At 43.5% G+C, this 12,605-nt stretch overlaps 3 protein-coding genes, 1 long non-coding RNA gene and 1 pseudogene across 6 annotated transcripts; 4 read left to right on the forward strand and 1 right to left on the reverse strand.

The window, feature by feature from the left end:
- Positions 1-330: 330 nt before the first annotated feature.
- On the forward strand, positions 331-3,432 carry LOC122037833 (protein BZR1 homolog 1-like). The gene is made up of 2 exons (XM_042597283.1): positions 331-734; positions 2,518-3,432. The coding sequence occupies exons 1-2, from the start codon at positions 516-518 to the stop codon at positions 3,217-3,219; spliced, it is 921 nt and encodes a 306-aa protein (XP_042453217.1). The 5' UTR covers positions 331-515; the 3' UTR covers positions 3,220-3,432.
- LOC122037839 lies at positions 744-2,427 on the forward strand. Its single transcript, XR_006127753.1, has 2 exons — positions 744-2,158; positions 2,266-2,427. It is a non-coding gene; the product is annotated as an uncharacterized LOC122037839 (long non-coding RNA).
- Positions 3,433-3,575: 143 nt separating the features above from the next.
- LOC122037835 (homeobox-leucine zipper protein HOX12-like) lies at positions 3,576-6,862 on the forward strand. Of its 3 annotated transcripts, none has more exons than XM_042597285.1 (4): positions 3,576-4,007; positions 4,101-6,138; positions 6,218-6,537; positions 6,604-6,862. In XM_042597285.1, exons 2-4 carry the CDS (start codon positions 6,060-6,062, stop codon positions 6,859-6,861), a joined length of 657 nt encoding a protein of 218 aa, XP_042453219.1. In that variant the 5' UTR covers positions 3,576-4,007; positions 4,101-6,059; the 3' UTR covers position 6,862. The 3 variants fall into 3 exon arrangements, with proteins under 3 accessions (XP_042453219.1, XP_042453221.1, XP_042453220.1); XM_042597287.1 differs by having other exon boundaries at positions 6,622-6,862; XM_042597286.1 differs by having other exon boundaries at positions 6,224-6,537.
- A 377-nt stretch (positions 6,863-7,239) lies between these two features.
- Positions 7,240-8,843, forward strand: LOC122037832. The gene is made up of 6 exons (XM_042597282.1): positions 7,240-7,390; positions 7,477-7,535; positions 7,637-7,698; positions 7,805-8,245; positions 8,319-8,463; positions 8,565-8,843. Exons 1-6 carry the CDS (start codon positions 7,243-7,245, stop codon positions 8,673-8,675), a joined length of 966 nt encoding a protein of 321 aa, XP_042453216.1. The 5' UTR covers positions 7,240-7,242; the 3' UTR covers positions 8,676-8,843.
- A 220-nt stretch (positions 8,844-9,063) lies between these two features.
- On the reverse strand, positions 9,064-11,900 carry LOC122037831 (annotated as a pseudogene).
- Between the last annotated feature and the right edge of the window lie 705 nt (positions 11,901-12,605).

Consider the following 12,605-nt stretch of genomic DNA (forward strand, 5'->3'; position numbering starts at 1 on the left):
AAGATCTACGTCACTCACAGAACTACATAGAGTCAAAGAAAATATCACGTCACCAGTAATCATTGACTCAGCACTCGGACATGATAAAAAAAATTTTGCTTCATTTTCCATCACTAATTTTTATTTTTTAGAGAAAATAAGAATTCACAATAATTATACTGAGAGAGGACACGGAACGCTTCTTTGGCACACGTGGAACTCTACTCACTTGCTTGCGAATTTTTTTTTTCCTTTTTTTAAAATTAAAAAAAAACGTAATTTTCAAAGTAGCAACTTGCATTATATAAATAAAAATCATATAAAAAAACTAAATAAATAAATGCGTTGCTGGCCTGCCCTCGTGCGAGATCTGAGAGAGAGAGGTATTAACAGTGTGAGAGAAATTTGGCGTCTTTCCCGTCTTCGATCTCTCTCGTTTGCGAGGAAAGAGGGAGGATTTGAGCAGAGAGGTGGACAAGGAGAAGAAAAGGTAGGAGTTTTTTTTGTTTTTTTTTAGGGTGGATCTGTGCTGAGGGATGACGGCGGAAGGAGGGCGGCAGCCGACGTGGAAGGAGAGGGAGAACAACAAGCGGCGGGAGCGGCGACGGCGGGCGATCGCGGCCAAGATCTTCTCCGGGCTGCGGGCGATGGGTAACTACAAGCTTCCCAAGCACTGCGACAACAACGAGGTCCTCAAGGCCTTGTGCCGTGAGACCGGGTGGATCGTCGAGGAGGACGGCACCACTTACCGAAAGGTATCGTCTCCCTCTCTCTCTCTTTTCCTCTCCAATTTCATCTTTCTGGAGGTGCTCTGTTCTGGTTTGGAGATTCAATGTTGTGATTTCTAACGGTAGAGCTCATATGCAATGAAATAGATCTTTGGGTTTCTAGTGGTTCCGATCACTTATCAACGTTTTGATTCATCGTTCCTCGCACCTTTTGGTAAATTGTTTTTCCTGTTATACTGTCACCAGCTGCTATGTGATTCAACTGGAGGATCCTCCGAAAGAAGTAGATTGCATAGCAGTTGCTTGAAGGGGTTAAACAGGGGAAGACAGCCAGTAGTTTAGAAATCAAACACCAATTGCTTCACCCTGCACACTCATTCATTGAAAATTTTATATGATCTTTCCGCAACTCCACATCGCTAGAGTCAATTGTGGACAACCACACTAAAAGTGAAACTTTAGTACCATGCTGCTTTGTGTCATGTCTTGCACGCCAAATTTCCAGCTGCCAAATTTGCACTTGTACAGCAGTGCTGATGACCCTAGACGTTAATCCTTTGGCTTAATAGTTCTTCATGTCATGAATCTATGAAAAAATACCCATGTTAAGGCAATTGAAAACAACAAGTAACACTAGTAGGCCGTCCCTCTCTATGCACTGCAGTCGATATATGATGTATTTGCTTCATGATTTCGTCATTTTGATTAATTCCCTCCCTCTTTGCATTTTTTGCTTTATTTCAATTCATAAAGGCGCTACTTAGTTGGCCTTTCCTGGCTATCAACTTAGACTCGGGGTGTTCTTTTGGATCAGTTATGTCTTTGCATATAATTTTTCAATAGATTTATATTCTGAGAATCTCCATCTCATCCTAACTGTCATAAAACTTGCATTCTTTTCATTAACTTCTTAGTCCATTTTCATACTTTGCTTAATATCTAGGTTGTTTTTTTTGCTTCTATTGATCTTTTATTTATGCAATAGAAATAAAGAAACTGCAAATGCTAAAAGATAGGAAACATTGTTTGTGCCATAAATAATACAGTTGACAGAGAAATTTTGGATTACCATCTAGGTGTCTAATGTTAGATCAGATGATCTATTTGACCCTAAGGACAACAGGTTCCTTGTGTATATCCGTATTACAAAAGTTTAAGATTTTCGCATAAAGTAGTATGGTTGTATCACGGCCTTATGGGATGAAGTGTTTTTTGCAATAGTTCACGAGTGGCAGCAGTAGATTGTATGATTTGGTTTTGGAGTTAGTTGTGAGGGTCGGAGAAGATGGATGATGCAAAACAACGACGAGTTCACCAGTTGAAGGAAGTAAGCTGATTTGTATGTATGGATGTGAAAGGGAGTCAATGCAACAACTCTAAATGTTCTAGCAACTATGCATCATGCGAGCAGGATGGTGAACTAGCAACGACGAGTTCACCAGTTGAAGGAAGTAAGCTGATTTATAAGGATTGTTTATAGAATTTTATACAGTTCTCTATACAAAGAAAGATAAAAAAATTCAGAGATTGTTGACTCCATATGCTGGGCATTTGCTAGGTCGTAACACAGAAGACAGCACCTTCGTTCTTGTGTGTAAATGCAATAGTTGGAAGATACTACCCAATTTATACTACCCAATTTATTGATTTAGTTGAGAACAGAGAGACAGAGGCAAACATTACCTTCACTTAATCATAGTTGATGTAATTTATCATTAAATAACATCTAAACATTGATGCTTTTTTCTCAAATTTTTCTTCCTTAAGCTTGTAATATACAGATGCTGACTGATGATTGATCTGTCGGTAGGGTTGCAAGCTACCACCAGCACCTCCACAATCATTACTTGCTGCTCCATCTTCTGGCATAAGTCCAAGCTCCTCGTCCCCTCTGTTGAGCCCTCTCTCCTCATCTTTCCCAAGTCCTGCTCCTTCCTACCATGCAAGCCCATCGACATCGTCTTTCCCAAGCCCCAGCCGCCATGATAATGTCCACAACCCCAGTGTCAATCCCTCGTATCTCCTCCCGTTTCTCCAAAATCTTACCTCCCTTCCCCCGTTTTGCATGTCTAATAGTGCCCCAGTGACCCCGCCAATATCATCCCCTACTGCCTCCCGCCCACCCAAGATTCCGAACCTAGACAATGCATTCTGCCATTCTCTTTATGCTATTTCTGCTCCTTCTAGCCCCAATAGAGACCACCAACCGGTGCAACCCACCACAATACCTGAATGCGACGAGTCCGATGCATCCACGATTGACTCTGGCCAGGGGGTCAGCTCCCAGACAGCAGCCCCTGGTTCCCCGACTTTCAACCTTGTTAAGCCCTTTGCTGTGATGGAGGGGACTGCAGCAAGCTCATCCGGAGGGATGCCAGAGAGGGGACGAGATGGCGTGGAGTTTGAATTTGAGAACATGTGGGTGAAACCATGGGAGGGCGAGAAAATTCACGACGTTGGACCAGATGACATTCAGCTCACTTTGGGAATCGGAGGTGCGACACCAAAGTGAAACACCACATGCTAGATCTTTGCTTACTTTGTGCATTTGTTTTCCAAGTTCAGTATCCGTTCATTGTTGTCTAGATATTCTCAGCATGTGATTCTGCTGCCCCCATTCATTGTCTTGGTCTAAAGTAGCCGAGTTGTGCCAATGACTTAATGATTTCCATCTGAATGTATTATGTGAAGATTTTTCATGTGAAGATTACAGATTTTGAATTAACTGCTTGCGTGGACATGCCTAAGAAGACTAGGAAGTGAAGATGGCACAAAATTTGGTTATGGATTTAGCGATAGTTAGGCATGTGAGCATACAAGACAAAGCATAAAAACATCTATTTCGGACCCTTTCAAGTTGATCGATCACCTTCATAGGTAAACCAAATGCACATGCACAACTTGTGCTTCACTGAGTCCTATGGAACCAATCTCATTATTGTTTGTTTGTCCATTGCTATGGACTTAACCCTTTTATGAAGGCACCGGATTCTGGATATCCAAGTAGGTCGCGCGTGCACATCACATCGTGAAGGCACATCCCCTGAAAGATGACAGCAATGGCCTAAAGTTGGAAGAAGAGACAACGTGGATAGCTCCATTTCTAGGAGCCCACAATACTACTCTTAGTCATGCTAATCCTCCTTCCAGCTAAAGTGATGAGTTATCCTCCAAAGTGACAGGGAGGAGATAAGATTTGCTTGTATTGCAACAGGAAGGGAGATGAGGGAATAGGAAAACAAGAAGAGAGTGGCAGAGATGTGGTTGGAGGATAGGAACTACCTCAGAGAGGCAAGCCAGGTACAACCCCTCAAGGCCATGGGACCCTCCCAAGTTTCCATGTTGTTTGCACGCTGAACATTCGATGTTATCTTACACAGACCTTTGAATCAGATGCAGGGACGAAGTGACTGATCAAATGGGAGACGGCTCTACACCATTAATTATTGCGAGATTAAAGAAAAGCTTCTACAGCATCAGGCAGGTCAAATCAATTAACCAGGCTGGGCAGGCAGGTCAAATCAAGCTACTAGAGCATGCAAACCTGAGTGCAAAGATGAAACTGAGGCATCAGCAAGCGTGCGCAGGGGAGGCTTCATTCAAGTGGCTAATGCTTATCCTCTCCTATAAGATTATGTCCGTTCTTGGCATATAAAGACAAGGTTTTTCCCAACTTTAGATCTTGGAAGTTTAATCCAAATACGCCAATTTTGCACGTGTAATAGGTCACCGCCCCATTAACCACGAGGAAGTGAGGTACAAAGGAAAAGAGTAAAGCAATTAATCGTGTTCGAGAATATGAAATATTGAGGGACGTGGTATTTCTGTTGATTGTTAATTGACTCCGAGTTGAGAAGACTTGTTACCACAATAGTGTCATTGTCGAGTTAGGGAGAGATTCTCTAGCGATGATCTTTCGACGTTCAAATCAGTCATCGGTGAGGTGGAAGCGGAAAAAGAAGCGAATCGAAAGAAGCAGAGTAACAGTAATCTTTTCATACCTCCGTTGAAATTTGGTGCTCTTTATATAGGGCTATCGGGAGCGCGTGCGTACGTTTTTCGAGATATGTATATTTTTCGAGATGTGCACATTTTTCAAAACATTCCTTGAAAAAATATATCATGAAAGTGTCTCCGACACTATCTTAATAATCCGAACATATCTTTGATAACAGTAGTTACAGTAATCTTTTCATACCTCCGTTGAAATTTGAAGCTCCTTATATAGGGCTATCGGGAGCGCACGTGCATGTTTTTTGAGATATGCATATTTTTCGAGATGTGCACGGCTTTCAAAGCATTCCTTGAAAAAATATATCAGGAAAATGTCTCCGACACTATCTTAATGATCCGAACATATCTTTGACATGACAGTGAAAATTTCCATCGTACGATCCTCTGTCCAAGCATGTCGTCAACCATGTTGTCTGTCGATGACACGAGTTCTCACAAAGATATAGGCTGATTCTCCTTTTGTATGTTAGTGGATCTAGCGGGATGACCGCTCGGCTAGCCCTCAGCCGTCCGGATGTCTTACCCTTGGGCCGAATGGAGTGGTCGCTCGGCCAGCATCTCACTGTGCGAACTCCGCTGTTGTGCTGAGATATATCTGAGTGACTGTTCGGTTGTGCTCCCGTTTCGCCGATTCTGAGATTCGACTTAAATCCGAGCGAGCTAGCTGCTCGGCGTGTGCCTCGCCAGCACATGGTTGTCTGAGCGGCGGAAGTTCGATACTCGATCGAGCTATGGTGACATTGGGTTGATATTGACTTGGCTATCCTTCATCCCGGTCGAGTGAGTGAGTTGCCCAATTGACCCGTGATACAAGGACGTTGACCGTCCAAACTTTGACTTCCAACCCTGAGGGATGAACTCTTATCACCGGATCAGCAATAATTATAGCGAAGACTTTCAATGCATTGCCATTAAAGAGTAATTAGTCCCTGTTTGTTTATATACAGAGGAGAGATGTTAGCCCACGGCTTGCAGCAAAAGGGGAGAAAGACGATGGCTCACGATTTGCATTGAAAAGAAGAAGAACGTTGGAAAGGAGTCTAAGACTGTCCTTAAGTGCCAACAAATTGTAATGTTTCCGAGCGATCGAGCATGGCATTCTTTCTGATCTTGGCGTCGACAAATGAGATAAAATATATAAAATCACGTGAATGACTGGCTCATCCACTCGACTTGATGATAACAAACTAAGCAATCCAGTTCCATTGGATGTGATTGATTGACAAATGCATCTTGATGTCGTTCCAGCCTTCCTAGAAGGGTCTTGGTGTTCAACTACCACCTATAAATAAGCCTGGCGAGTTCGACACAGTAGCATTTAGCAAACTACAGAAGAAGATGAGTGAAGCGAGCATGACCACTGTGGAAGAACAAGTGCTCTTCTCCTCCTCAGTCGGTTACCAGTTGCCTCTTCGAGGTTGGCTTGGCAATTCATCTTCTTGTGCAGTTGTTCATGTGAATAGAATTGCAATTAGAATTCGTTAACTACTTTTCAGCGACAGTAAGCGAGAGGACCCGGTTTCGCCGGAGGAGGAGGAAGGCGAACGAAGGTGACGGTGACGGCAGCGGAAATAAGAGGAGGCTGAGCGAGGAACAGGTGGAGTTCTTGGAGAGGAGTTTCGCGGAGGAGAGGAGATTAGAGACGGGGAGGAAGGACCGGCTGGCTGCCAAGCTCGGGCTGGACTCCAAGCAGGTGGCGGTGTGGTTCCAGAACCGGCGGGCGCGGCACAAGAGCAAGCAGATGGTGGAGGACTACGCCAAATTGAAGGCCGCCCACGACGCCGCCGTCGTCGAGAAATACCACCTGGAAAACGAGGTCAGTTTCAAGTAATGCATGCTTGCGCAAACATGGCTGAGCTGCGGTTGATCTATATATTTGCAGGTGCTGAAACTGAAACAGAGGCTTGCGGAAGCAGAGGAGCAGATAAGGAAGCACTCCCCGGGCGTGAATGCAGCTCCCGACGACGCAGGCGTCGGTGATGGCAGCCCGAGCTCATGTTTCTCGAGCGTCCTCCCATTTGCTGGGGAGTTCGGGGTGGGAGGAGGAGCCGAGCTCACGTACATGCATGACTTCGACTTCAACAGCTACATGACCGTAATGGAGTGGGCAGTTTGCAATGATCACTCGATGGAATTGTAATTAATTAGTGTTTTATATGACAATAATGGAAGCAGATCGACTCTGTCTCTTGCAACGCGAGTGAATCGGCAAAAGGCAAAGGCCGCCGGAGGTAGGAGGCAGGTCGCCGCCGCCGAGTCATCCCACCGCTGAAACTTGAGAAAATAAGGAAACTTGAAGGAGCAAAATGAAATTTTGTATAGATATTTTCGTTTCTTTTTCTTTTATAGAGGTGGACCCACTCGGGGATCCACGATCCCTCCAACGGTCGGAAAATTAGCACAAGAAGCGTAACGTTCCAACCTCTCCAACGAATCCCGACGTCCTCCTTCCCCTTCACTACTCTCTGCTTCCTCTAGGTTTCCATCTCCGGCGCCGCTTTCCTCCAGCGAAGCGCGAGCCATGGAGCCGGCCATAATTGACTGGAAGAGGGTTGAGTCGAGGTACGTCCGGGACGAGGCTTACGAGAACATCAACGCCCCTATGTGGCTCGACCTCAACGCCCCCGACAGCGTTCCCGTCGACGACGCCGCCTGGTTCTGCCGGCCAGGTCATTGCTCCGACAAATATTTTTTCCTTTTTATTGTCTTTCGCTCGAGAATTCCCGTTTTTATGCCTCGCTTTCTTGGGTTCCAGACTGCAAGCACCCTAAGACCGCCGAAGATTTCAAGCTTTCGGCCATGGCTAGCCCTAAGGTTCGAAGGAAAACATGCTGAAATTCTTTTATTCCTTCTAATGATCCTTTTTTTTTTATCGATTTGATTGTTCAATTGTGGTGGATTGGGTGGGCAACCAGGCGAAGATGATGAGATCGAGCCCAGAGAGATTGCCTTTCGGTGAAAGAAACAGCAATCGCAGGTATCGGATTTGCATTGTCTAACCAAAAAGTTACGCCTTTTGATGGGGTTTAAGTTCGGTGGAAGCTGAAAGGGGCTAATTTTCCTTCTTGATTGCGGCGATTTAGAGACGAGAACAAGCTGAAGAGAAGAGGAGGCCTCGTCGCTGCTCCGCTCCTCCCGACGTCTCCACTCAAGCCAAAGGCCTCGAAGGCTTTCAAAGAGGATCTTGAGAACCAAGATCCGAACCAATCAACGCCCTCTCGTCTCCCCCGCCCGACAAAGACGCGGAACGCCGCGAAAGAGATGATCAAGTCGAGCGCCGGGAAAAAGGTAGAAGAGGAAAGGGAGGAACCGAAGCCAGAGAAGCTACCACCTCGTCTGAAGAGCACGATGTCGGCCAGGAATTTGTTCTCCGGGAAGGACCTATTGAGCCAAATCTCCGAGTTCTACCACGAGCTCAAGAGAATGGCGGTCGGAACTAAAACTCTCGTCGGAGAAGAGGCCGAGAAGGAGGTCGACAATGTAGCTGAAAGCTCTCAACAAGATAGCAAGCTTCTGATCCCAAAGTAATCACACACCGAAACTCTAATTTTCTTTTACTCATCATTTTTCTCCTCATAATCATAAAAAATTCTGCAGCAAACTGAAGATTGTGATAGAGAAATCAACATTTCCGAAAGAGGTCAGAGCAAATCCTCCAACACCACAGCGTTTCCCTTCCCCTCGCGGCGTAAAGAACGCAAAGGCTATTGCTAACGGACGATCCCCTCTCAACAGCAAGCCGGTGAGTGATTACACTATCTGAAATTAGTAGAACATGATTGAAAATGTCATCAATATTTTTGATATTTTTGATCCTAATGATTCTTGATTATGCTTGATCAGGAAAGGACAATTCTTCAAGAAGGTTGCAGCAATGTGCCTATTGCTGGTGATTCTGAAGGAACTACAACAGATTTATTATGGTTTCTGAAACCTTGTTCTTATCTTGAGTAGATTTTTGTTCTTTCATGGCAGAAACAATTAGTTTCCTTGTCAGATTTCGCTCTCGCTTCTTGCTGTTCTATTCAATTATTTGTTCTGAAAGAATAAACATGTGAGCTGATGTAACTAGATAGAATCTGAATCATACAGACGTTTCTTCCATTGTTAGGCCTTTTTTTTTGTCGTATGATCTGGTCTATATATCTTAACATTAATATTTAGATTATCTAGATATCCAGAGTGTGTTTTATGCTATTTTTAGGATTACAGAATCTAAACATTCGAAAATTAGATTTGCACTCTCTACCGTGTGCAAATGAAAATTGTAATAGGTAGATTTTATAAACGATACTTTTTGGATATAATATTAGCCTGGAAATTTAAAAGGAAGAATTTCAGATTTGAGATTTTGTTTTGGATAAAATTAGATTGCATTTCGGGGATTTTTCATATCCCCATTGAAAGATTGAGAATTGAATGTTTATATTCCCTTGAGTTCACATATTATAAATTTTTTTTTAAAAAAATATTTGAACACATACTTAAAAAATTATAATATAACAAACCTAAAAAGAAGATTTACAATTATGTAAAAAAGGCGGCATCATGGAAGCTTAAAAAGGAGTACAAATCCAACAAATTTCAACCTAAAACCAATTTCCACCATATCAATTCCAATGTACAGTTAAGAGGAACAAGTCATATCCATCACTTTTAGCAAGAAAATCTCAATAAAGGCAACAGGAAACAAGGAAGGAGTAATGAACAATACCTATGAGCACACATGAATTGAAGATCGAGTAAAGAAATAAGAAATTGAACTGATAGCAAAAAAAACTGCAAAAAAAAAAAATTGCTAGGATTCAAGAACTTGTGCACTGAGAATCTAAATAATTGATACACCAAAGTGAGGCACTTGATCATGTGTTCAAATTATCTTTTACTAGACCATGCTTTCCTTTAATGAATACATCATAACAAACCTAATGAATATATCATAATAAACTAAATAACAAGGTAAACAGAAGTAAATTGCACAAATTTTAGTCATCCAATATAATATGTTTGGAGATTAGTAGCTACAAATTAAAAAACTTCAAAATACTAGAAAGCAGTCACCTGGTATACTTTTGAGAGAATCATGAGTGAAAGTCATTCATTGGATCCTAGTTAATGGAACTCTTTGTAGTAGTAATAATAAGTCTATTCAGAATAAATGAATATCTGAATTTCATCTTCACTGTCAGCTACTTTCTTCACTTTCTCTTGATAATTCATTCGACCAAAAAGAATAATGTTTTGCTGATGTTGATAACTACTACTAATTTTTTTCCCTCTGACATTCTAGAGAAAATTTGTTTATCATCTGATCAAACTGCATCTGTTCAAGCCATGCACCAAGTATGGCAGCTTGATCGATCCCACCATCCATCGGGTCATTTGAATGAGAATTCTCACCATCAAATACGCAAGGTGGTCCAGGAGAGACCATGGCAGCAGAAACTACTTTCTCAGGAGGTGATTCCTTCATGAGTGAATGGACCCATGATACATCATGTTCATCCCCATCTCCTCCTAGCTTAAAGGAAGATGATCGCTTGAGATGTCCTAGCTCTTCACCATTTAACCCCCAATCAAGAAGACAGAGGGAAGGACATGCCCAATTGAGTAGTGATGAATTAACAGGAGAGCCAATAACCAGAGATGAGATGGGACCAAGATCATGTGAGCCCAGGCTCCATTGAGTCTGTTGCTGCCTCTCTCTCTGTGAAAGAACAGACATGCGAGAACTTAATGGAGAAATAGGCTCGATGCTTCGAGGTGACATAACACCAGGAGAAGAGATATTGGGTGAATATACATTAGTGTTAATGGGTGAAAGCAGGCTCTGCTGTTGCTGCAGATTGTGAAACTGACTGAGCATAGCATTATTGTTCGATGGAGAAAATATGCCCCCATGATCAGAATTACACCTCGGGGACAAGGTCATTTCTGCAGAAAAAATACCATCAAGATTTGCAGGATTCATGGATTTGGTTCTGATCGGAGAATTCCCATCCATTGCCATAGAGTTAAGTCGAGAATAGTGCATGTCATTCAGAGATTGTTGGGAACTAATCTCCGACAAAAGTGTGAGGCCATCCACCAGCATGTCTCGTGCATTGAGAGACGACCGTAATCTGCTCGATTGAAGATTACTTGCAGGAAGATTTAATGTGGGCATGTTAGGTTGTGGCCAACCCAATGAGTGTCCAGAACCATTCACCGAAGGCAAAATGGGTGGTGTGAAGGAAGCCATAACAGCAGAAGGTGACCTAGGGATGAAACCCATGGCAACTGCCATCTCCATTGCGGCAGATGAGGCTGCTCGAGGGGAGGGATCCATGGATCCAGTGGACATGTGGAGCGGATGGAGCTCCACATTTGTGTGCGCAAAGAAACATACTTGGCGAGAGCAGTTGATTCCATCTTTGCATAGTCTTGTGCGATACTGCGCAGGGTGAAGCCAGGACTCAAACACCCCATGAGCATACTCACACAAGTCCCCCCTCCTACAAGAGCCCTTCCGGAAGTCAGGACAAGGGACACAGCTATAGTGATACTTTCTTGGATCACACCGCCTAGCATTCTCACCAAGATGAACAAACGGACACTCAGTCCAGTCATGGGAATATGCACGAGAGCAAGGGCAGATCTTGAACGAGAACATGCGGAACTCATCTGTGGCATATATATTGTTCTTGATATATGGAAATGTCGGATCTACTGGATACTCTTTTTTTTTTTTGGCACAGTCAGTGGTGGGAGGTCAGGGTACTTGGCTGGAGGCGAGGAGGCCAAACCACTTTCAACAGCAGACAGAGAATTTGATGAGGTAGTCATCACGCGGGTAAGATTTTTGTTGTTCCTACCATAACTAGAAATGGTACTCTTATCAAGAAGTTGCTCAAGGGAATTCCTTGCAAGAGGCGACCTGGGGGATGCTACTATAATGTCAGTTGGGCGGTTTCCATCGACATCAATCACCGTGGGATCAACACCGGCAGCGAGAAGAGCCTTCACAACATCAACCGCAGCCAAGGAGCCACCAGACGCAGCACAGTGAAGCGCGGTGGTGGTGTTGTGCCCAGAAACACAATTGACGTCAATAGAAGCCAGAGAGAGGATGAGCTTGAGGACCTCGAGACTCCCGTACGTAGAAGCCACCATCAATGAGGTTCGTTGGTCCAGCACCATGCAATTGGAACCCTGGCTTCGGACATATCAAAGGCCGAAGACCCAACTAGATTTTATCTCGGATATCAGGTCACATCTTGATTTATATGAATTTCGTGTCAATTATCAATTCCTCAGATATAACTAGGTTTCAGTATAGTATCAAGTCTTCTATTCTAGACCCGTCAATTTCTGCACACTCGATAAAAATATTAGGTCATACAAAATCTAATTTTTACCATTTATCATTTATGAAAATCAAAGTTGAATTATTAGTAACAACTAGACTAATAATACAAGTTCTCTAATAGTGGCTAACACTCATGTTCTCCATGTGCCTCAAGATCTCCGCCTGTCTTACCCATGCTTCCTTAAATAAATGTCTGCGTTATCCATTTATTTCGAAATAAATGTCCATGTTTCCAACATTCTTTAGGGTAATGTTGTCTCATGTCTATGTTTTTAGCGAGACACATCTTACCACTTGGAGTCAAGAGCGACCTGGAGTCAGGAGTAGCAAGGAGCCCCGAGTAGTCTAGAGTCGAGAGTGGCAAAGAGCCGAGAGTGGCCTGGAACCGGGAGTGGCAAGGAGTTAGGAATGACGTGGAGGTGAGTGGCAATGTGCTGGGAGCAGCCTTTAACCAGGAGTGACAACGAGTCGGGAATAACATAGAGCGGGGAGTGGCAAAGAGTTGGAAAAGGCATGGAGTTGGGAGACCTTCTGTT

Source organism: Zingiber officinale, unplaced genomic scaffold (assembly GCF_018446385.1).
Source record: "Zingiber officinale cultivar Zhangliang unplaced genomic scaffold, Zo_v1.1 ctg93, whole genome shotgun sequence".
NCBI lineage: Eukaryota > Viridiplantae > Streptophyta > Magnoliopsida > Zingiberales > Zingiberaceae > Zingiber > Zingiber officinale.